The sequence below is a fragment of the Crinia signifera genome, chromosome 6, assembly GCF_055691185.1.
Source record: "Crinia signifera chromosome 6, ASM5569118v1, whole genome shotgun sequence".
NCBI classification, from domain to species: Eukaryota; Metazoa; Chordata; class Amphibia; order Anura; family Myobatrachidae; genus Crinia; species Crinia signifera.
This window is the reverse complement of record NC_139222.1, coordinates 166,094,563-166,120,932: the sequence shown is the minus strand read 5'-3', so window position 1 is coordinate 166,120,932 and position 26,370 is coordinate 166,094,563. Positions and strand designations below refer to the sequence as shown.

The window sequence follows — 26,370 nt, the reverse complement described above, 5'->3', positions numbered from 1 at the left end:
CCATCATTAATAAAATCAATTCTGCAATTCATCCATAATTGCACAGGTAATGTGGCAAAACGGATGGTTGGGTAGTAAAAAAGTGACCACGTCCACAGGCAGGTGGACGTGGTCACTTTCTACTACCCAACCATCCGTTTGGACGGAGCCGCAAGATCTCTCCACAACCCGTAGTAGTGCACAGATTCCTCTCCAACCTGGAAGCCGGTACCACGGCTGCGGCAATTGGCGGGGAGTTTTAAATGGACTGACAATTGAAGGGAGCTTGAGCACAAGCAGGAGGAGGTGTAGATTCACCCCTTACACCCTGGAACTAAGTACACGGGACCGACTGATCTTGTGAGATTTACCAGAGTTTTTTGTGAGTGTTTTTTTTCCATTTTTATCTTTTATTCTTCCTTTTATATTCCATTTTTAAAAATAAATCTCTATAATTAAAAGATTGGAAGATTTACTATTTTCTAACATCTGACCCCAAGCGCCTGTGTTATATAGGCTTCTCCAACCCCTCTTCTATGACATATTGCATTGCCGGCTGATTGAACCGGCTGGAGAGCCCATTCGGGCTGCTGGGGCAGAGGCGCGTTTGATTATTACACACTATCCCTCTTTGCTACAAGGTGTGTTTGTCACAAATGCTGAAAAGATGAGAAAGCTATCTCCGAAGAACCTGGGTTGTTATTGCAGTACTTTTAGCATTTGTCAAAAACACACCTTGGTTACTTAACATTCCAGGACATCGTATCCCTATCCAGTGACATCATATGTCCGAGATAGAGACCACAAAGATAACTCTGTGTGGTAACCGTTTTATTTGAGCTATTAATCCACCAGTGACATATTCATGGCCTGACCATGAGTTTCTTCTTTGGTCATTTCTTCAACACTGTTAGCGATATTACATTTATTAGACTTATGCCTACTATATCGGTCAGCTTTATGACCTTATCAGCAGTTCTGATTCAAGGCCATCTTTAGATTATGGTGTTACCACACTGGATATGCCCAAAACCTTTGATCTTGTAGGCCAAGCAGTGTTGGGCCAGGTTAGTACTTGAATGGAAGACCCACAGGGAATACTCTTGTACCATCATTAATAAAATCAATTCTGCAATTCATCCATAATTGCACAGGTAATGTGGCAAAATAATTGTGCTATACTCAGTGGTGGTTTTTACCTATGGGCTGCAGGGCCCCAGGTAAAATCCGTGCATAAGTGAAGCCAGATGCAGTCTGTGAGACTGCTCTCGCTTCAATGTGACTGACAGTGACTATCTATTGAAAGTCTGAACTGCCAGTCACTAAAGGCAGTCCCATTGGGAGGAGTTTCCTTCCTTCAGGATGCCTCTCTGTGCGCAAATGCGGGGCAGCCCCCCAAAACTGGTTCTGACTCGGACACGCCTCCTCCACAAGGGTAAGAGCGGCCACTGACTATACTCATGGTAGACCAATGCTTTTGCTGTCTGCAATATACTCATAGTAACAGCTTATCTAAGGCTACAGTATATATATATATATATATATATATATATATATATATATATATATATATATATATATATATATAGGCAGTATAGAATATCGCACCAGCTTCACTTAGGTATAGATGACCGTGCCAGGTCCGGTTAATATATATATAAATGTTACATCACTTCCTGCCTGAGAATACTATTCAGTTTTTTGGTTCCCTATATAAAGCCACCTAAGCACACAGGTTTCCATTCAGCTTTTGGATTCCAAAGAGTGCACATCTGGTAGTCCAGACTATGTAAGTACTATTCTCTATTTTTTGTGTCTCAAAATCACTGTCACATCAAAATTATTCTGATTGTATTGAAAGCCACCCATTCTGGCTTATTTTATAGATAAGCCTATACTATTGGAGGAAAATTGGACTCCGGTCACATTTGCTTTTTGGGGTGGACACCAACTCCCATGTACTGAGTCTAAAAAACTGTCCGTTCATTGTTACCAGCCCAAAAAAAACTTTTTGGCTGTTTTTGTAAGTAGAAAAAAGTTTATCCTCTCTCTTTATGAGTTTTTTTTACTGTAAAAGTGTATATGGCAATCGAAAATGATTACCCTATCTGTATATTGTTTTCCCTCCAGACATTTGGTTTTTATGCTATACCGTACATGAATTATTGATGCCGATTTGAAAGTGTGTATAAAACTAATGTTTTGTACGAAGGTATATATATATATATATATATATATATATATATATATATATATATATATATATATATATATATATATATATATATATATATATATATATATATATGTATCTTTTATATATCCGTTGGTCCTATGTCCGTAGAGCACCAGTTCACTATATGTTATTCACGTGATCACAAGTTTTTTCACAGTAGACACTATTTTCAGTTTTCAAAGTGTAAAAGTGGTTAACTTTAAATTAACCCAACCGTCACTAAATCATTTTAAATTGTTTTATAAATTGAATTTCCAACTATGGTATGTTCACTACCTCTTGTATGAATACACGTTTAAATAGAAATTTCACAAATTCACGTTTTTTCTTCTTTCAGAAGCTTATATAATATTAATCATGGCTCATCAATCCCCACTATAGTCCTCTCGTTCTATCCTCCTCTCCTCTTTTCATTAAATGTCAAATTTCAGTTATGTTATGGACTTATGACTGTGTATATTTAAATTTACAGTGTCATTTGGATTGTCAAACCCTGCTTGTAAGCCCCTGATGAAGTCAGCTATCTGGGCCTTTGTTTTCATCACAGATATAACCTGAATCAGAGATATTGACAAATACATGCTGTAAAAAAGTCTGTATGTATTTTATGCTGCCTATTGTAGGCATCGCGTCATTAAATTTTATCATATTTTTAACAATTGTGGATTAAATCTTGGTAGCGCACTCTGTACCACACTCTACTTCATCTCTAAACCAATTCGGGTCCTGTCTAACAGGGGGCCTTCAGAGGTGCCGCAACCATATAGGTGTGCGCGGTTGGGGTCCCTTTTTTTCTATCTATCTATCTATCTATCTATCTATCTATATACAGGTTCCCATCTACGGCAACAATATAATAATTGTGACAACTTCTCACTTTTTATATTATCACTATATTTTTACAAAATTACAAAAGTAAAGTAAACTTTACTCATAAATATTTTAAAGTGTATACTTTATTAAAATTTCTTTTAAATAGCCATTTGAAGCTATACTCTCCTGGCAAGTGTGCTCCCACATAAGAGTTTTCTTTTTCTATTTTGTACATTTGAACTTTTACCTGTTATGGATTTGGGTGTTACCCACTGTTGGAGTCCGAAGACAGGGACGTGAGGATGTTGGTGTGGTGCTGCAGGAGGCAGGGAGCTGGAGATCCAGGCGTGAGCCCGTAGCTGGGACCGCCGGTTAGGACGGCCACAGCGAAACCTACACTGACTCTGTTGAGTCCCCCGGGCAGATGCAATACCCCTGCAGAGTGCTAGGCTTCGCCTGTAGCCGCCGCGTTCGAAAGAGCCAGTTAAGCCGGCTCTAACCCCGATGCAGCCAGGTGTTATGAGATGACAAGGGGTAAGCGATCGCCAGGGAGTATCTCAAAAGGACCGTCTAACTACCGGGCCTAACTAGGGGAGAACCCCTGACTGCCGGCACCTGGCCAAGAGCGGGGAGAAGCGACCCAGTCGCAGACACAATGAGGGAAATAGGGAATCTCGGAATGGAGACACTGAGAGACTATGATTCCCCAAAACCAGGTGCAGTGGGAAAAGGGAACAACCCCTGCCTGACAGAAGCTAGGGCGACAGACAAAAATAAAGCAGAGGAAAAGACAGGTACTTATGTAATAACCAGATAATGGACCCACGGAGGGGCGCAGCCACGGCGGGCCTGAGGTGTGACAGCAAATAATAATAACCAGGCTCCAAAGGAGCACTTACGTGACCCACAGGCAAGGAGGGTAATGGGAACAGGCACAGGGACAGCCTGGGACAAGATGAGAATCCTGCAGACAGAACGACTAGGGAGCTTGAACAAATAGAGAGAACTCCAGGGACAGGAACAGAAGAGATCCTGGGACCGGGTATGGGCGCTGAATGCTTGTGAAGCAAGAAGCTGAGCTGCAGAGGATATATCCTGGGATCCAAACAGGAGACCAGAACAAGGGACCAGGAAGCGTGGCTGGGAGCAAACAGAAGTTCCCTGCACAGGCAGCAGGAACTTAAACAGAATGCTATCACTGGCACAGATCCCCAGGAGAGCATGGCTTATAAAGGCCTCAGGTGATTGAAACACCTGGTGGATCTCCAGGCTGCTCCTGATTACCGAGCTAATACCTCACAGCCTGTGAATAATAGCTCAAAGAACACAGGGCTGTAATGGCAACAGACCTACCACTGGAGGCCACCAGTGAGTCAAAAGGCCAAACAGAAACAAAACAGACTGAACCATAAAACCTGGCTCCTGACAGTACCTTTTGACTCTCGGGAGCACCACTGAAGGTCACCAGATATGTACCATCAATTATGATTTGGGTTACTAGGTGACACATTCTGTGACGAACAGTAGCATATTTGTTCAAGTCAGTATGCACCAGGGTTAATCACATACGTTTCCCAACAATGACTTTTAAAACTGTGCTGCTGTTGTGCCACTTGTTTTCTCCAGCGACATTTGGAAGCATGGAAGTATAGAATTTCCAACAGTCATTAGCCCGACATCGGAATCCCGACTGCCGGGACTCAGACAGCGGGACAATCGAAAGGAAGCTTCTAGTGGGCTAGCTGCGCTCACCACACTGCAGGCACAGTGGTTCACCCCATACTCTCCCTCTATGTTGGTCGTGCACCCCACGATGGAGAATAGCCACTGCCCGTCTGTCAGGGTTTTTAGCATTCGGGATTCCGACGTCAGTGTAATGACTGTCGGATTTACGACTGCCGGTCAGTCATCCGGCACCCGTTGTGATCGCACTGTTGCTTTTGAAGTCTATGGACAACTATTTTTCCTTTTTGGTGTTTACAGTTTTTTTTTTTTTTTTTTTTATAACTCTTAACATATATCCTATGCATGCCTACTGTTATGTATACTCTTACCAGTTAAGGAGAAATAAACCCCTAGTGTTGCAGAATAATATTTTTACATGTTATATATTGTACCTTGACTTTCTTCCTGTGGAGTAGCATCCAAAACTTGCCATCCATCATAAGTAGAACCAAGGTCCTTTCTAGTAAACCAAGCTTCAACCCATGCATGGAAATTCCTGTTAAACACAGTTCAAAGTAACAGAATATAGTTCAGCTGGAAAACAAACTGAGCTTTACAGTGTCCGACTTAACACTTCGCAGGTGGAAATCTTATATTTATAAGTCTATTATAGACAGCGAGGCACAGAGAAGTCTATGGCTGGGTAGGCACTGGCTAGTAGGGATGCAGTGTAAATCCCGGCGGTCGGGATCCCGGCGTTCAAAATCCCGACCGCCGAAATCCCGACACTTTCTCCCTCCGGGGGTGTCCACGACACCCCCGGAGGGAGAATAAATTAGTGTGCCGAGCGTTGCAAGCCCGCAAGGGGGGGCGATCCACGTCCCCCCCTTGTCGGGATTTCGGCGGTCGGGATTCCGGCGTCGGGATTTTGAACGTCGGGATCCCGACCGCCGGGATTTAATACTGAATCCGGCTAGTATCAGAGCTAGATTTACATACACATATATGTACCCAATGATTCATGTGGGCATGCTACAATGGTAAAAACTTATGTGAATTTTTAATATAAAAATTATTAAACTAAAAGGGAGATATTTAAGTAAAAATATCTTTTTTTGTATTATTCTAGTCATTTTTATAGTCAAAACTCTGTGTTACACTGATGTATGTCTGTTGTTACCCAGTTTGTCTTATCACTGTCTACTATTTTAAAGCGCAACGGAATCTGCTGCGCTATATAAGAAACTGTAAATAAATAAATGTATGACAGGTGAGGCTCTGCCTCCCCTACCTACCCTGACTGCACATCACTGATTGTAAGGTTATCTTAAATTTTTGCACGATGAGGCCTACAATCCGGGATACGGTCATTGGGTCACCGTCTACAGCAAGATGGCCGACAAGCGTTGGGTCGACACTGTTAGGTCGACATTGTTCTAGGTCGTCATGGTTCTAGATCAACATGGGTCAAGGTCGACCTGGGTTTAGATCGACAGGTCATTAGTTTGACACAAGCATTAGGTCGACAGGGTCTAGGTCGACAGTCAAAAGGTCTACATTATGTTTTTCACTGTGTTTTTGAGTCAACATGTGCCAACAGACGGTAGTTCATGCCCTACCATCCACTAGGGTGTGGTGGGAGAATAAAGAAGTGTGCCTAAGCATTATGAGCAAAGTGAGGGGATGTGGTGCATTGGAAACTGTGTCCATGTCTACTGTGACGACATTCGGGTAAAAAAACCAGTGAAAACCCCATGTTGACCTTTTGACTGACCTAGAAGCTGTCAACCTATTGCTTGTGTCAACCTATTAACCTGTCGACCTAAACCCATGTCGACCTAGAACCATGTTGACCTTTCCCCAAGTCGTCCTAACGGTATCGACCTAACGCTTGTCGACCATCTTGCTGTACACCAAACGATCTCAACCCCTACAATCCATGGTCCCAGTGTCAAGTATGAACTTGGCCTTAATGACAACGAACTAATTTACAATGTTTACAAATATCTGAATATGACAGGAATTAATTTTATGTTATGGCGTAAGTTAAGATAGTGCTCAATCCATTTAGGTAGGTTAGACCTGTTGGAATCCTGATATAATGACCTGCCCAGTTATCTATAAATAAATAAAAAGTAACTTCTCTTACCATACACTGTCAGCTGTGTCTGGAGTTTCATTGCCATCCTCATCGAAGTATCGGTCCACATTGAGGTTCTCATCTGTATCATGAGCTGAATCAAAATTTGTGATCACGCGTGCAGGTATTCCCAGGCATCTAAGCACTAAACACAGATACAAACAAAGATATGGCAATATATTGGAATTAATGGGATTCATTTTATTATAATTTTGATTTAGTGGTCTTTTAAAACTTGTATTTGTCAGGGCTGGATTAAAGGCCACATGGGCCAGTGGGTGAAAATGTTCTTAAGTATATTATGAGAAACAAAGGAGGTGTGGCCAGTGCTGTGCGGTAGTGACCAGTGCTTTGTGGTCGTGTACACCTTTAGGGTGGAATTTAATAGGATGAGAGTTTCAGAAAGTGAGAGATTTGGTAAGAAATCTCCAGTTTTTTTTAAAGCGGCAATCATTTACACTGCAAAATCAAACTGGTTTTGCAGTGTAAATGATTGCCGCTTTAAAAAAACTGGAGATTTCTTACCAAATCTCTCACTTTCGGAATCTTTCATCCTATTAAATTTCACGCTTACACTCTAAAGCTGAGGTGGCTGAAACAATCCTAAATATCTACCAACAGTTTATGTTTTCCAAGCCACCTTTGTATCTGTAGAATGTCTTGGTTAGAGTTGAATGCAGCAAACATTTGAAAATGTGACAGTTAGTAATAACTACACATGTGCACCAGCTAGGTGGTCTGGAAAATTTGAATTGTTGGTACTGTAGTTCTCGAAAAGCGGTTCTGAGAGGTCTAATTACTAAGCCTTGGTTGGTTCTAATGTGGGCAGTCAGCTCCTAACCGCCATACTGCACTGTTTGAAAAATACCAGCTAGGAGCTGGTTGGTTGATGTTTTATCTCTGTCTACTTTATCTTCATCCGATACTTAGTAAATGAACCCCTTAGTCCCAATGACTCTCTTCACATTTAAAAATAGAAAAAAATGCATAATTTTGTGAGAAAAATAGAAACACAATGTCAATACTTATGATTTACAGCTGATCATGTGGTCAGCTAGTGGCTGGTCATCATCATGTTGTAATTACTTTGGGTGTATTTTGTATGGAGGCCTAGAGCTACAGCTTGATCTGTCCAATTGTTCATTGGCTTGGTGTTTGTATGAGCTTGCCTCAAATATACTTTTATATCAAACTGGCTTTTATGTTTAGTTATTTTCTTTAACAATGTAGGTCATTTTGCAAACCTGTACAAAGAACACCAGCATAAACCCAACATTGTCCAAATTTCACAGGTCCACTTTGCATCCATTGGCGCAGGATGTCAACGCTTCCATTCCATTTTGTGGGTGTGTCTCCACCAGTGTAGTCCCCACTCCAGTTGCCAACAATGACTCCATTATCATTGTTGCTGTTAACCTAAAGAAAACAACTGATGGTTACTGTGCCAACACTGAGAATACTGTGGTTGCAGTGATATGTTATTGTCAATTATTTTTGTAACAAACTGTATGAAAAGTTTAATGTTAAATAGCCATTTAGATTAATCTAAGGAATTTATCCCATTTCTGTAATAAAAATCCTTTGCAAATCTCTAAGAAATCCTTTTTTTGTGTTATTATGCAAAATACTATATTTTATTAAATCACATTATTGGCCTTTTAGTGACTAAAGGAACTTACTCAGCTCTTTTGGAGCGTGAAACATTTAGTTATATCACAGTCACCACAGAAACCTATTAGGACTTATCTGCTCACTGTAGTAAGCATTTATTGTACATACGTATAAGTACAAACATATGCAATTAGTATTACAAAGGACTGCTCTTCTGACAATAGCTGTACTGGTGATGCTGGCACTTTCGAGTTTTGGCATATGTGCAGAAGGCCGCAGGGGGGTGGGGTGGCAGGGTCCGATCACATACCTCTCAGAGCACAATGTGGAAAGAAGCCCATAGGCTTCTGTGGGGTAACACCAGCAAGAGCTGGTGTTACCCTCAGCACTGAGGCCTTGCTCAGCACTGAGGCTTAGTACATATGTGAAATGCGACCAAAGCTTAAACACTGGCTTTTGGTCGCATCTTCCCTTTCGTACATCCTACCCTTAAATTATGCTACAAATACTCAATGTGTCCTCTATTGTGGTCAACAACAGTTTCCATTCAAAGGATAGCATTCTCTATAGCAGAAGTTAACATGTCAGGTAGAATAGCCAGCACATGATGCATGTACAGTGTACAATATGGCATTTTTCTTAATATACCTGTTAATTTAACAAAACTCACAACCAAATCACAACCAAAAGTTCATGGGGCGAGTTCCAGTAAACAGGGTGGTAAAGATGTCTGAAAGCAATGGATGAAGGCAATATTGCCATAGAATTTCACGTGCAGCACTTCTAGGGATTTGTTTTATCACATCACCACCTTGTGATCAAGTTGTAATTAACAACTTTTATCTAATAAACAGCAGGGAATCCTCTACCTTCTGTCCAGATTTCACTTCATTACACTCACTATTGAGCGTTCTAATGATGCCTCCACACGGGGCGATTTCAAGGCATTTTCTATAGGATCTATAGAACTAGATCGCATACAAAATGCCCCTACATCGCTCCATATTTAGGGACCATAGCGATACATCGCTGACATATTGCTGTGTGTTGAGTGATCTTGCTGAGCATTCTGCCTATGTTATTGCCACCTATGGGTGGCAATAACAATTTTTGGCTATACCATGATTCACCAATCTGGCATACAAACCCACGTTATAGAGAGGTTTTCTTCTCTTTGGTTTCTAAATCCTGCTGGGACTATTGTTAAATAGGGATATTTGGTGTGTACAACCAGTCTTAAGTTCATAGGCAAACATCTCTCCCTGCTTGTCAGGCTCCTTCTCAACAATGCTGTATCTCTGCCGTGGAGAGCACAATTCCTTGTGGGAATCTTTAGCAAACCCTAAAACAAGCCCCTTTAGACGCCATACCCTTGGGTCAATGTTATCATAACCATTAGTGACTACAATACTTTTAATAGATTATTACAACTATGCCACAAGGAGATTCATTTTACAAATGCGCAAAGAATGTTTCTGATACAGTTTGTATCAAGAGTATTGTTTTTTCAATATCAGGCAACCAAGAATTTTTGCCTGATACACTACTTGTACGTTGCATATATTAGAGTGTCAGATATAGTAATAATAATTAACTATACATTATTAAACATAAAAAACATACTCTGGGCCTCTGCTATTCAGTGGTCTCTTACAAAGGTTATTATGATTATTATTATTATTATGACTATTGGCTTCTCACCATGGCGCTTAGTACTCTTCCAACATTGGCTGGGTCATTTCTCCGAGCCAAATCTGTAGTGGGATCTCTTCTGTACTCAACACTGCTGTCCAGTATTTTTAAACTGGCATCTATGATGCCTTCTTCAAACTGCAAGGAAGGAGAAAATAAAAAAAATAATAATAAACAGTTGCAAACATCGACAATGATGCAATGATGCAATAGAAACGTAGAATCGGGTCATGAATAAAAGGATTATGTCTTCTCCAAGTACCCAGTGTAACAGTGTAAGGAGCAACATCCCAGGACCAGTTAAAAGTAGGTTACAATATATGGCACATTATAAACATGCCAAGCTAATTGAAGATTGAATGTCCAGAAGAAGTCCAGCAGCCAATCGGAAAGCAGTGTTAAAATTCCCATGAGATACTATGTGCTAATTAAAGAGCCGGCAGCTGGCTAGTAGTTATAGTTATATCATAGTTAATTTTATTTCTGTATATTATATAGTAACATCTAGAGAGGGGTTAGGCTGTAGGGTAAAAATACTTGATACCCTGATCAGTCTTGTTTCTGGCCGCCAGGAATTTGTACCCCCCCAAGAACATAAGGTCTGCCTTGTCATGAAGTACTGTATATGGGCTGTTTTATGTATTATTCATGGAAGTGTGTTCTAATTATCATTTACATTTTATTTGTCTTGGTTTTTAAACTTATATTCTGATTTTTATTACATATATACTGTGTAGATTTATTTGGTTACAAGTGCCATTATACAACATAGAACCTATTGATGACCACTATAAAATGGTCTCTGCTTGTAAAGTGCTCACCAGTTGGCTCTGTACTGTATAGTGGTGATCAGAATAGAATACACTGCACACAACAGTCACCTCTCTCATTTCAGAGATATCAGGTTTATGTACTAGAAAAGGTCCTTCAAACTTACCTGCCCATAGTCCCACGGCCTACTCCATTGAGATTGTGAGCTGCCATAGAAAATGACTCCAGTCTCATTCAGAACATATTCATTCCTCTCGGCATCACTTCCCATGTATACCGCATCCCCTGCATGGGTGGTAAAATGCATAAATTGTGGTTAAACTTTGTTCATATGATAACATTATGTTATAAACAAGGGATTCCATAGAAAGGATTTCAGAGTTTAGATCTGCTGTAGAACAAGTACATCAGCAATGACAAGAAGCCCACCTTTATAGAACAACGGAAATGTGAGGCAAGGAAGTATTATATTAAAGAAACTCATGCCTTAGTAAATAGCCAAACAGCAAAAAGCGTACAGTAGAACAGACCTTGGAAATATTGGCTACCGTCATTGAAACAAAGGTTAATTTTACAATAAAAAATGGACTCATTATGAGTACTTTCTTAATGCAGCATCATCTCTATCTTTGTGTTATTAACCTAGTGCCAAATTTTCCAAGAACTGCATTTATAATGCAATGTAGGGGATATACTATTAGCACCCAGATTCACAGAATAGCCTGTTCCTGCAACATGCCCAGTTACTGCTCATGCGCGGCCTCATGGACCAAGCATGTGCAGCCCGTGAATTCAGCCGGCCACATACCTTGTGCAATTCATGTGTCCCCGATTAGAAGGATGATATACAGTAGCATCCCTATCCCCAGGTCACTTGCACACTTACAATAAAATGTTCACCAACAACCAATTTGTATAGAGTGATTATATTGTAGCTGGGTATAATGTACAGAGTGATTATATTGTAGCTACAGTATGTATAATGTACAGAGTGATTATATTGTAGCTACAGTATGTATAATGTACAGAGTGATTATATTGTAGCTGGGTATAATGTACAGAGTGATTATATTGTAGCTAGGTATAATGTACAGAGTGATTATATTGTAGCTAGGTATAATGTACAGAGTCATTATATTATAGCTAGGTATAATGTACAGAGTGATTATATTGTAGCTAGATATAATGTACAGAGTGATTATATTGTAGCTGGGTATAATGTACAGAGTGATTATATTGTAGCTGGGTATAATGTACAGAGTGATTATATTGTAGCTGGGTATAATGTACAGAGTGATTATATTGTAGCTATGTATAATGTACAGAGTGATTATATTGTGGCTATGTATAATGTACAGAGTGATTATATTGTAGCTAGGTATAATGTACAGAGTGATTATATTGTAGCTACAGTATGTATAATGTACAGAGTGATTATATTGTAGCTATGTATAATGTACAGAGTGATTATATTGTAGCTAGGTATAATGTACAGAGTGATTATATTGTAGCTAGGTATAATGTACAGAGTGATTATATTGTAGCTAGGTATAATGTACAGAGTGATTATATTGTAACTAGGTATAATGTACAGAGTGATTATATTGTAACTAGGTATAATGTACAGAGTGATTATATTGTAGCTAGGTATAATGTACAGAGTGATTATATTGTAGCTAGGTATAATGTACAGAGTGATTATATTGTAGCTAGGTATAATGTACAGAGTGATTATATTATAGCTAGGTATAATGTACAGAGTGATTATATTATAGCTAGGTATAATGGACAGAGTGATTATATTGAAGCTAGGTATAATGTACAGAGTGATTATATTGTAGCTAGGTATAATGTACAGAGTGATTATATTGTAGCTAGGTATAATGTACAGAGTGATTATATTGTAGCTAGGTATAATGTACAGAGTGATTATATTGTGGCTATGTATAATGTACAGAATGATTATATTGTAGCTAGGTATAATGTACAGAGTGATTATATTGTAGCTACAGTATGTATAATGTACAGAGTGATTATATTGTAGCTATGTATAATGTACAGAGTGATTATATTGTAGCTATGTATAATGTCAGAGTGATTATATTGTAGCTATGTATAATGTCGGAGAAAAGGGGTTTGAGAGCCGCACAAGGTTCTCCCTGCCGAGTGTGAATTGGGTCAAAGGGGACCCCTTTCACCGCTCTGGTGGGGTTCGGCCTGAGTTGCCTGTAACCAACTTTGTTGACGTAATGTCCCTTACGGGATAGGTGGTCTTTGTGTGTTGGTGGTGCTCCCCTGAGTCCAATATGTAAATGCAAAAATGGGGGAGAGGGAAAAGTGGACTCTCTTTGTGGGGTACTCTTGTTTCTGATAATGAATTAAAATTTAACTTTTAATATATTACTTTAATATAGGGCGGACATACTTTGTCCAACAGAAAGCATAGGACAGACAAAAACAAACGACATAAATTTTGCAGTGAGCTTAAAGTAATACGCTAGGCAAATCGCGTTCTATATCGGAACGAAAAGTTCAATAACTCTGGAAATTGCAGTGAGCTTGTGATTGATGTGAACAAGCTGTAGGAAGGCGAAACGCGCGTCATCCATCCATCACACTGCCCGTCGGCGCCGGCGGGACAGTGTCACTTAGACTGCCGGGCAATCCAGCCACAAGTCAGCCGCACATGCTGGGGAACCTAAACACGGAGCAATACTGTATGGAGCCTGCTTGCAAACGAGTGATAGAGACCGGATTCTGAACAAACCCTCCACTCTCTTACTGCACACAGGGCACCCTCCTCCGTCAAACAGGTATCCCACCACCTCTGAAATTGCTGATTTACACAGCCTGCCATGCTCTGTTGCATAAAACAACATGGTAGCAGGTACCTAACAGCAAGAGTAAGAACGGTGTTCTTCTACTTATTCCTATCACACTGAGAACCAGTGCCTGTCCTCTCACATTACTGAAGTCCGCTGCTGGAGCAAGACTTATTTAAAAGCAGAAGGTGGCACTGTTTCCGTGTGAACTACTTTGTGATATCCTTTACCCTTTCTAAACACCAACACTGTCAATGGGAATCTATACCCTTTATTTCTGACACTCTCTCATTGGGAATACTGCGTGGCATTTTTGCATTGCAATGTCAGTTTGACAACAAGGTAACTTTATCCGCAGTTTACCCAACAGCAGAAGTGCAACTATTCTATATCTCTCTCTGACCCTGCAGCACAGAGAAGGACTCTCTCATCCTGAGTCCAATGCACGTTTGCAAGACTCAGTGAAAGCAGTAGGTCCGATCTGACTTGCTGATGGGTCAATACTGTGAGATTGAAATTGCTGCACAAACCTTATTGCATACAATTTATTGCTAATCAACCACACAAGAAATTGGTCTAGAATACAATTTAAATCTCCAATCTGGTCTGTTGACCATTTCCAGTCGACCGGTGTAAATGATGACATCCTTCTGGGATCCTCCCATCAAGTGTACAAACAGCAGCCTGTTGATTTTGTACCTAATAAGCTTGTTTGGATAAGCCATTTATTGTTTGTGTGTCAGCTAATTTAAAACAATATGAACTGTGAGCTCTAATTGTACCTATTACCATTACCATTTGATGACAATTTGATGACAATTTTCTTGGGATTTTCTTATCAAGTGTGCAAACAGCAGTCTATAAATTGTGTATAGAATAATCTGCTAATACTTGTGTTCAATCACACTTATGCAGCCCACACACGCGTCGATGCCGGCGGTGCGATGCTGTACGATGGGGTGCGCGCTCCCGCGGCACCTCATCGTACAGTACAAAAAGTATGTGCTGCACATACTTTTTGTACTAGCTTTTTCTAGCACAGCATCGCATCGCATGCACATCGTATGCACAAGGCATACGATGCGATGCTGTGTGTGCTAGTTAAGCCCACAACGCACGCTGGAATCGGTGCGTGTGTGGGCTGCATACTGTACGAATGGTGAGCTATAATTGCATAACGGTTTTTGAAACATTTATTTGAGTACCACAGACAGTGTTTAATACTTTAATCATGTGAAAAAGGCTATCTATTAGTAGTGGAGAATTTATTTTGATAAACTTTGGTTTACAACTGTGACACATAATACATCAAGCAATCTTTGCCAAGTCAATTTGACACAGTCTGTTTAAAACTAAAAACACATCAACATAACATCAGTATCTAAGTGTGCAGACATCAGTCTAAGCAGGGAATAATTCCCTTGAATTTTCTAATAAAATACCCTTCAGACGATACCTAGCAGGAAAAAGCAATTAGCTTTGCTAGGCACATCTAGAACTATCTGTTCTGAAATAGAACACAACAATTGCATAGCATATCAATCACAAGCTCACTGCAATTTCCAGAGTTATTGAACTTTTTGTTCCGATATAGAACGCGATTTGCATAGCGTATTACTTTAAGCTCACTGCAAAATTTATGTCGTTTGTTTTTGTCTGTCCTATGCTTTCTGTTAGACAAAGTATGTCCGCCCTATATTAAAGTAATAATATTAAAAGTTAAATTTTAATTCATTATCAGAAACAAGAGTGCCCCACAAAGAGAGTCCACTTTCCCCTCTCCCCCATTTTTGCAGCTATGTATAATGTACAGAGTGATTATATTGTAGCCAGGTATAATGTACAGAGTGATCATATTGTAGCTACAGTATGTATAATGTACAGAGTGATTATATTGTAGCTTGGTATAATGTAGAGTGATTATATTATAGCTAGGTATAATGTACAGAGTGATTATATTGTAGCTATGTATAATGTGCAGAGTGATTATATTGTAGCTATGTATAATTCACATATTTTTAGTGTTGATATTGCACACTGGTTCTGATAACTAATTCAAATCCCATTATACTGTATATGATGTGATCAGAAAATGGGTTAAATGGCAAGCTCTATTGCTCTGTGAGGACATATGCCCTTATTCAGATCTGACTGCAGTAGTAGTAGTACAAATGTGTTCTCAAAATGGGCAACACCATGTGCATTGCAGGTGGGGCAGATGTAACTTGTGCAGAGAGAGTTACATTTGGGTGGGATGTGTTGAAACTGAAATTTTAAATTGCAGTGTAAAAATAATGCAGCCAGTATTTACCCTTGTATTAGCGCTACTTTTTATTTTTCAGTATTTACCCTGCACAGAAACAAAATAACTCACACAAATCTAACTCTCTCTATACATGTTACATCTGCCCCACCTGCAGTGCACATGGTTTTGCCCATTTGAGAACAAATTTGTACAGCGATCAGATCTGAATAATAGTTTGACTTCGATGTGTAGTCACCATAGCAAAGTATGACAGTCTCTTTTGGCATAATAATCTAAAGGAATGGTGTACGGCACTTGTCTCTTCCTGCTTGGCTCAAATGAGAGAGTATTTGAAGATGTAACATTTTAAAAAGAAGATATACATCCCTGCAATCTGGTAATTATCATGCGCGTCTTGGGGTTCAAGTAGGGTAGATCTCAGCTCATATGTCCACAGGCAGAACCTACTGAGCTGCCCAGATTCACAATACCCTTACATCATGCTTTTAGCAAAAGGACTGTACAAGCAAATTACTGCAATTGCCCTCCCACTTCATTGGTTGTTAGAGGATATTGGTCAAAGCTTGGTAAGAGAAAATTGTGAGAGCTAAAGAACTAACCAATCAGCTCCTGTCATTTTTCAACAACAGTCTGTAACATTTAAATTAGCTCTCTCCAAGCTTTGGTAAATAGCTCCCTGAGTGTTCAGATGTAAACCTTGAGTTGTACAGGATTTCCCTAATTTGAAATAGAAATGTGCCATGCAGCCCTACCTAATGGTTACTTTCCTTAAGTTTAGGTAGAGCCAACTCATCTGAGACACCCTGTAACCAGGTTATGTATACACTGCTTATGGCCAGCACATATTTCTTTCTCCTGCTACCAGCTGCTGCATGTTGAAGGCTTCAGGCCACTGTCTCATTACTCCCTTTGCCAAGCAGGCGTGCCACTTACATAGAACTTGGGTTTGACATCGTCTCCTCTCTGAATGTATTATCCCTTTAATAATAATTTTAGCCAGACAATTATGCTAAGACATGTTTGTGTTCTAATGTGGCCCCAGCCTTACTCATAAATTACAGTATGTACCTTTGAACTGTACATTTATAAGTCTGATCTATAGAAATGCTAAGCTTCCTGTAGGATACGCTCTGTTTAATACATTAATATGCATCTAAGAGGGAGTGTGTTGAATTATAGAACATTTTTCTAATTTTTAACTGGATTTGATAATGTACTATACCAATATTATACACAGTATCAGTCTATACGTTTTCCTGATGAAATAAGTAGATAGATGAATTGTACATTGAACAATGTACCTGTAGCCCAGGGGTTAAAAAGCAAAATGAAATTCCCCAGGCTTTTGGTGGTAGTACTCCCTCCACTGGAGAACTGCAGCCCTAACCGATAACGTCCGATAATCGCATTGACTGGAGAGTTGATGGTGACTTTGGAGGAGTCGTTACTGAAAGCACTCCATGTTGTTCCACTTCCAGAGCTAGAGATGGGCATTAAAAAGCTTATATTTCTGGATCCTGATGTGGTAGGGCCTACGAAAAATAATTACAGATTTCAGATCAATTTTGACATTTTTCAAGGAAACTGCATAATTAAAAAACAAATTTAAAATTAACTTTGTCCATCTTTTCTTCAAACAACAATGCTGGTATATTACTGTACAGTATGTTACATTACCCGTGTCAGCTTTTAAGGAGAGCTTGTCTGCAGGCTGTACAGTTCTGTTGAACTTAAGTTCTATATTGAATGGTTTCCCTCTTCTCACAATGAGGTCTTTGGTCATGTAGTCCGCGGTTCTGTGAGCTAAAGCATTTGTGCTGTTCTGAAGATTTGTACTTATCAGCTGTAGGGCTAAAGCAAAAAGAAGAAATATGATTATTATACTGTGTATTTTTATTAGCATTTACGGACACAAGGACTACCCCTATCCATCGTGAGAACACTATAATGTACATCTTGCATTGCATTAATACAAGCACGCATGCTTTTATTTCTTACTCTAGGCATGCACTATACAATAATCTGCCAGATCTGGCTGGTTGGAATGAAATCTGGTAATAGATGAGAACAAAGGGAAATCGGCCATTTGCTCCCAAACACTGGAAAATTAACAAAAAATGTATACAAATTGGTTATATCCGTTATTTAACTCATTGGTCTGAACATAAGATTTTAAACCCATAGTTTGACTGAAGTCACGGACCTGTTCTGTCGATGCGCAGTAAGGGTCTGGGTCGTCCGGCACATGCGCAAAGTCCCAAACATCAGATCTTTGCAGCATAAGCAGCTACAACAACTGGAACTGAATCAGGCCCACAGTGTTGGAGCAACTATGGACAAATTTAATGTCCACAAGCAAAATATTCGTAGCCACCTGCGCTCACACGGAATTGCAGCTAGAAGACACACAAAACTGGGCTACCAAACTCAAACAATACATGCAATACAAATGGAGTGTGTAGATCTTCACAGCGCTATTCTCAGGATTTATCCGACTCTTTATAATTAACTGGAAGGTTCCATCAGGGGTCTCCAAACCACAGGGAAAAGAAAAAAGTCTCTATGTTAGAAACACAGGGTATTCTTCATTTCACTTGGTGGGCCCAAACAAACACTCACCTAGGGTTACTAGGAGATTTTCACATTAAAGGTATCTTTGGTTCTCATCTGCTTTGTAAACATGTTTAAAGAAAAAACTCACCTAGGGAATGATCCCTATTTTCGAAGATCTACACACTCCATTTGTATTAAATTTAATGTCCAGCCATCTCTCCCCATCTTTTGCACCTCAGTAATTTAGAGAAAGCATAGGGTTGTGACTTGACATATTTGGTGGTAAATCCTGAAGTGCCATGACATTTGTAATCTAGAATAATAATACTGGCAGAATAGTGTCTTGAATATTATTAACAGAATACAAATCATATTGTTATTATAAAATGTAATACATACATGCCAATACCCTATGGGATAGAGCAGATAAGAGGGATGATATATCCATATGGTCCACATGTATTACCAGCCTCATCAGGGCTGCAGCTGCTATTAAGCTCCAGCACTCTGGACCCTGCCGTTTATGCCAACAAAGTGCTATTCGCCCACTGTGGACCATCCCAGACGGACTGCCGACCATATCCAAATCAGGGTAACCCTTTATTCCCAAGATGGGTATTACACCAGAACTGTACATACTAAAAGGCATTATGCACCCATTTGCCTGACCCAATCCAAATTGAGACTGGGGAGCCCACGGACCTCAATAGAGACTTTACTTCATTCTCATTTGAGATCTTACTTCCTCTTTGATTAGAAAAATGCAGCATTGACCTGTTCAAATACCTTTATTAACCTCATTTATTATTATTGGTTTTATGTTAATTTGAGCTCAAATTTATGTGTATTTTATTAAATCTCTATTTAGCCAGATCTGTCACACAAACCCACCCCCCTAGGTAAAAGACCAGTGTTCTATGTGTATAACGTTCCCGCCCAGCGGGATACACAAACCCGCCCCCCCAAGGATAGCTCCACCCCCCCACACCCGGAAGTCCCGCCACCGAGTTCTGATTGACCCACGGCCTATTCAGTCAGATACAGATGGGGCCGGTTTTATCTTTGCTGGCGAACCGCCAGCAACACGGTGCTCCATCTGACTGAGACGCGCGTGCGTCCCCCACGCACGCGCGTCTCAGTATCCGGGCGGCGAGGCGGACGCAATACTGTCCGCCTCCCGCTCGATAGTGCTGGGGGGGACCCGAGGAGGCTGCGGGGGGTGCGGTCGCCCGGTGTGGGCACCGGGCGACCGAGGGCAGCACCGTCGGAAGGGGAAGCGCACGCACCTCGTGCGCGCGCGTCCCCTTCCGGCATACAGATGGCGGGGATGCAGGTGATGGCGATGGCGATGCCATCACCTGCAAAGATGAATCCCGATACATCTGTATAATGGATGACTATCGATAGCTACAACAATCGATGGTTATCCAAGTAATATGTTACGGTACTCTTTACTTATCACGGCGGCCATCGCGGGCATTGAATGCACTAGAAAATCGGGTGCAACGCGATGCCCGCGATTTCCCATAGGGAACAATGTTAAATGTCTCAATTGACCCGATTTTCCTGTTCAATGCCTCAATTGACCCGATTTTTCCATAGGAAACAATGTTAAATGGCCCACAGAGGCCAAATAGGCACCCTGAAGTGTGAAATGGCCCCCACAATTGTTAACGCCACCCCACGATCAACGTGAACCCGAAGCGTGGTGAGCGCAGCGAGCCCGCGAGGGGCGGCGACACGCGTCCTACGACCTTTTCATACCCCCACTATCCACATCGGCGTGGAGTTGAGAATAGAATAGTGTGGCGAGTGCAGAGAGCCACCGAGCCCGAAGCGTGGCGAGCGCAGCGGATACCTGTGAAGCCCGCGAAGGGACGCGTTTACCTGTGAAGGTATCCGCGTCCCCTCGCGGGGCTCGCTGCGCTCGCCACGCTTCGGGCTCGCTGCGCTCGCCACACTATTCTATTCTCAACTCCACGGCGACGTGGATAGTGGGGGTATGAAAAGGTCGTAGGACGCGTACCGCCGCCCCTCGCGGGCTCGCTGCGCTCGCCACGCTTCGGGTTCACGTTGATTGTGGGGTGGCGTTAACAATTGTGGGGGCCATTTCACACTTCAGGGTGGCTATTTGGCCTCTGTGGGCCATTTAACATTGTTTCCTATGGAAAAATCGGGTCAATTGAGGCATTGAACAGAAAAATCGGGTCAATTGAGACATTTAACATTGTTCCCTATGGGAAATCGCGGGGATCGCGTCGGTCGCGTCGCACCCGATTTTTAGTGCATTCAATGCCCGCGATTTTTTTACCTGCGATGCCCACGATCAAAATCGTGGGCGCCGTGCTAGGTAAAGAGTACCTATGTTACTACTATCGATGGCAGGGTGCAAAATCGCCATCAATGCTAACCATTGATGATGTCTCCACCAATGCCCATCCCTACTCTGCAACAGCCAAAAACCTTTACTACCCCTCATGCCCACACAACTCTTTTACTTCCCTGCCTCCTGTTCTCCTACCCCGTAACTTCCGCTAGTGGGGACCCGTTCACCCTGTGTTGCCCACATTCCCCTATCATGCTTTACCACCCAGCCTCCTGCTCTCATGCACCCTAACTCCCACCCAGTAGAAGGAGACACTGACTCAGGGGCACCGTCCTGTACTCCTGTGCTGCCACGCTAGACCCTCACCCACTAGCAGAAGCTGCACAGTGTCCCCCAACCTCCTCTTTAGTCCCCGGTATGCCCACACACCCCTATCACTACCCAGCTTCCTGCTCTCCTGAACCATAACTTCCACCACTGGGGAGTCGCTGACGCTGTGTTGCCCACATACACCTATCATGCTTTACCACCCAGCCTCCTGCTCTCATGCACCCTAACTCCCACCCATTAGGAGGAGACACTGACTCAGGGCCACCGTCCTGTACTCCTGTGCTGCCACGCTGGACCCTCACCCACTGGCAGAAGCTGCACAGTGTCCCCCACTCTCCTCTTTAGTCCCCCATATGCCCACACATCCCTATCACTACCCTCACTCCTGTTTTCCTGTGTCATGAACTCCGCCAGTGGGGAGCTGCTGACTCAAAAACACCCTACTATACTATTGCACACACACTCACACACACCTAAACAACATGCACCCCCCCCCCACACCCACAAATGTCACTGTACCCTCCACACTATCAATGTACATCTTACTCTGTAACCGCTTTTTAATTAAACAAAACAATACACACCCCCTTTTAAATCATGTGCACACTATTTAACACATTTCACCTATAACTCAAGTTGCAATACAGGGCATCTTTCATAAAATTCTAACCATATTTCTCACAATACAAACGTTCACAAATTTAGGGGGCGCAGCCCCTTACGAATGTGTGAAGAGTGCCCGTAGGGCGCGACGAATCACCTAGTTGTTTATATTTAATATGCTGTTATGAGTTGTTCTTTCAGTTAAACCCAGCGCTGCTCATCTTTTTTTCTATTGTTCTGCATTCCCATAGTGGACACTCACACCTACCTCTTGAGCCGTGGCTAGAACAGTGCCTACAGATTTGGGCCCTTATTCTGATCGGATCGGTACGGCCCGCGTGCGGCCGTACCGCCGATGTTTTTACTCTGCACATGCGCAGAGGTCATTCTGCGCATGTGCAGCCCCCTTCGCCGCAGACGTATTTCGTCCGCCGCAAAGGGGGCGGATAGGGGCGTGAGGGGCTTCATCCCCTCATTTCCCTATGTGTACGCCCCGCGTTTCATGGGCGTTCCCATGCAAACGCGGGGCGTATGCATGGAAATGAGGGCATGACGCAGCTCATGGGGGCGGAAAGCTGACGTCGCCGGATGTCAGCTTTCAGCCCCCATACAAGCTACCACACGGACGATTGTCCGTGTGGTCTCAGCTTGCGGGAGCTGCCGCGGCGTGCGGACCTGCCTTCGATGGTCGACGACCATCGAATGCAGGGGGCAGCTCCCACCATGGTGGAGGCGTAGCCTCCACCATTTTTATGCGGATCGCCAGCCGTCCGTGTACGGACGGCCGTGGCGATCCGTAGGGTGGGCGGGGATTGGTTTGTGCGGCCGGAGCCCCGTGTGCGGCTCTGGCCGCACCAACCAGAATAAGGGCCATGGTATTGTTTTTTTGCAAATAGTTAATATGAGCCTTATTTGAAACCATTATGGTTATAATACAGTAGAGACTGTACATGACACACAGAAGTATAAATTGTAAGTCAAAAGTAGTTAGCAGAACCTTTACAGGATATAGAATACAGTATTTGCACACATGTAATGTAATAATTACTTTCCATTTGCTGTATTTAGTTGCTTAAACAAAATAAAACACTGAACATGCACCAAAGTTTCATTACCCATTTGGTTTTCTCAGTAATCCTCGTTTTTATCATCACAAAACTTAAAATACTTGTTAAGTTTTAAATTAATTATACAAGTAGAACAGAAGACTTTTTCGGGGGCACTCATTGAGTAAGTTCTAGGGTTTATTTTTTATGTGCACATATATAAGTTCATTAAAAATTATATACACTTATCTAATTGTAAATCATTTTTAATGAAAATTAATAAAAGTGATATTTGAGTTTAATTCAGTGTACTCACATATGTGCAAGTGAAAATATACTCTAGAACTTACTCAGAGTGCCCTAAAAAGGAGTCTTCTGTTCTACTTGTATAAATAATCTCTTATTCCTTACTCTGGGACTCCAACCACTAGAATTTCATGGGTGATAAGATTTGTCACACCCAATTCTTAATATAGGTGAAGTTGGTTTCAAACTAAAATCTGAACCCCAAAATATGAAGTTGGATTCAAACTAAAATCTGAACCCCAAAATAAACTCCAAAATAATGGATCATTTGTGGTATTATTTCTGTGCAGAACTAAAGAGTGTTTAAAAAAAAAAAGATTTAAATTAATCCTGATGAGGCTTCATTTCAGAATTTCATTAATACATTGGGAGAGTTTTAACAAGTATGGTTTTGAAAAATCTCATGTTTTACATACATGAGACGTTCTTTTATGTTATTCTACAAGTGAGAAAGGCAGTGGGTGACAGGCAGTGGATTACACTGGGAAAAGGTCGTGTGTGACACTGGGAGAGACAGATGCTGACACTCGGACAAGGCAGTGTGTGACACTGGGTGAGGAAGAGGCTTACACTGAGGAAAGGAAGTGGGTGACAGGGAGAGGATTACACTGGGACAGAAAGTGTGCAACATTGGGTGAGGCAGAGGCTTACACTGAGGAAAGGTAGTGCAACACTGGGAGAGGCAGAGGCTAACACTGCGGAAAGGCAGTGGGTGACAGGCAGTGGATTACATTGGGACACGGCACTGTGCGACACTGGGAAAATACAGTGGCTGACTCTGGGATGGGAGAGTCAATGGGCCTCAGCAGCCACAGTAAGGCCAACAAAGCCAGACAGCACAGATTTCTATGTGCATCCTCTCGCACCTCAGGAAGGGGCGAGCAGAAACATGTTATAAGTGGAGCATGCAGGCTGCAATTAAATATTTTGGACAGAGGATTAAGCAAGCAGTAAGCCCACTGCTAATTTACTACGTGCTATGTTTAATTGTTACACATTGAGGGGCAGATTTATTAAGCTCGGTGAAGTGATAACTTGTCTGGTTTTTATCACCGGCCAATCAGCTTCTAACTGTGTAGTTACAGGCTTGGTTTAAAAAAGGACAGATAGGAGCTGATTGGCCGGTGATAAAAAAAACAGACACTTTACCGAGCTTAATAAATCTACCCCTCAGTTACAAAGTAAATAAGGCTGAATAAAGACATGCGCCCATTGAGTTCAACCTAGGTTTTAATAGCTTATCCTTTGTTATATAGTATATTCTGAGATTTTTAATGACAGATTATGATTCGTATTAGTACCTTTGGATGTTTTTAACCAATAAATGTTTGTCCAACCTTATTTTAAACATATTTAATGTGTCTGTCGACACTACATCTCCAGGAAGAGAGTTCCACAGTTTGACTGCTCTGACCATAAAGAAATCTTTCCTTCTAAGGTAACAAAATCTTCTTTCTTCTAATCTAAACTCGTGCCTGCGTGTCCTATATTCCTTTCTTGCAGTAAAAAGGGTGCTTGACAGTTCCTTATATTGGCCCTTGATATATTTGTACATGTTGAGCATGTCCCCCCTTAAACGTCTCTTCTCCAGTGTAAATAGTCCCAAATTGCTCAATCTCTCCTTGTAGCTTCAATTCTCCATTCCCCTAATTAGCTTTGCTGCTCTTCTTTGTTTTTTTTTCTAATTCTATGATGTCCTTTTTATAGTGTGGGGCCAAGAATTGTACTCCATATTCCAGGTCTAACCAATGCCTTGTACAGAGGCATAATTACTTTTGAGTCTCTAGTTTCCATGCCCCTTTTAATACATTCTATAATTCTGTTGGCCTTTTTTTGTTGCAATGTGACATTGAGCACTACACCCCAGTTTGTTATCTATTTGGACTCCCAGATCCTTTTCAAGTACTGAAATACCCAATGCCTCCCCGCTTAGGTTATAACTAGCACACTGGTTATGCCTCCCGAGGTGCATAACCTTGCATTTATCCACATTGAACCTCATCTTCCACTTTTTTGCCCACTCATCTAGATTGCTCAGATCGTTCTGAAGCGCGGAGACATCCTCGGTTGACATAATAACTCTACTCAAGTTTGTGCCATCAGCAAAGATGGATACATTGCTGAGTAACCCCATCCCAATATCGTTAATAAAAATGTTAAATAAAATGGGCCCTGGAACCGAACCCTGTGGCACTCCTCTTAGTACTGGTATCGGATTTGATACGGCACTGTTCACAACCACTCTCTGCTCTCTATTACACAGCCAGTTCCCTACCCATCTACAGATTCTTGCCCCTAATCCCATGTCCTCCATTTTATTTATCAACCTCTTGTGTGGCACTATATCAAAAGCTTTAGCAAAATCTAGGAAGACCACATCTACAGTGTTTCCAATATCAAGGTTTTTGCTAACATCCTCATAGAAGCCTAGTAAATTGTTCCTATTAATTGCACACCTTTGTAAATGATTGGTCATGTGGCTTTCCTATAATAATGGTCAGTTCAATTTAACCTTAATAACATTGAATTAACCCTAACCTAAAAAACTTGAGGTGAATCTTTCTATTCAGCTCTGCAGATATTTAATTAATTCAGAGCATGATGACCCAGTTATTTTTAAAATAGAGTTTTTTTCAATACATGTGGCATTGATGGACTTGGCTGCTTCACAGCCATGGCATTTGTGCATGCACACTACACTGGTGCGGCTGCTGCTCACGGGTGGCACGGGAACTCCTCATGGGGGCGTGTCACATGTCAGGGGCCTGGCCTCAGAGCACTCCCCCATCTCTCTTTGTATAAACGTATAGAGCGGAGGTGGGGTGATTTGGTGAACAAATAGAGAGAAAGAGATGGGAAGCTGGGCTGCAAGCTTTGCCACCTGGCTCTCTCTCTGTGCCTGGACAGGTCCACTTGGCCATCGGCAGCTCTGGAATTTGCGGTTTTACGTTTTGTGTGGGTGCCAGCTATCTACTCGCAGTCATCTGCATCTGTGCAGATGAGCAATCATGTCTGAATCAGGCCCTATGTCAATTAATAGGAAAGTAGGGAAGTGTCTGCGCTGTTAGATGGCTCTGTGCCATACATTGAAAAGATGAAACAATGATGAGACAAAAAGAGCTGGGAAACTAGTTATAATGACGGATTTATCAGCTTACTAAGAAAAATACCCCATGCTGATGTGTAATATTGTGTATTATATACTGTTACA

General features: G+C 41.6%; 1 protein-coding gene across 1 annotated transcript in view; it reads right to left on the bottom strand.

The window, feature by feature from the left end:
- The window catches only part of LOC146009673 (protein-glutamine gamma-glutamyltransferase E-like), a 30,378-nt gene extending 9,391 nt beyond the window's left edge, over nucleotides 1-20,987 (bottom strand). The window contains exons 1-8 of the mRNA XM_083150130.1: nucleotides 20,960-20,987; nucleotides 17,673-17,846; nucleotides 17,297-17,527; nucleotides 11,074-11,192; nucleotides 10,146-10,274; nucleotides 8,078-8,249; nucleotides 6,843-6,978; nucleotides 5,146-5,249 (exon numbers count right to left, since the gene is read on the bottom strand). Of these exons, the coding sequence (XP_083006256.1) occupies nucleotides 5,146-5,249; nucleotides 6,843-6,978; nucleotides 8,078-8,249; nucleotides 10,146-10,274; nucleotides 11,074-11,192; nucleotides 17,297-17,527; nucleotides 17,673-17,846; nucleotides 20,960-20,987 (1,093 nt within the window). The remainder of the gene's footprint in view (nucleotides 1-5,145; nucleotides 5,250-6,842; nucleotides 6,979-8,077; nucleotides 8,250-10,145; nucleotides 10,275-11,073; nucleotides 11,193-17,296; nucleotides 17,528-17,672; nucleotides 17,847-20,959) is intronic.
- Nucleotides 20,988-26,370: the final 5,383 nt, after the last annotated feature.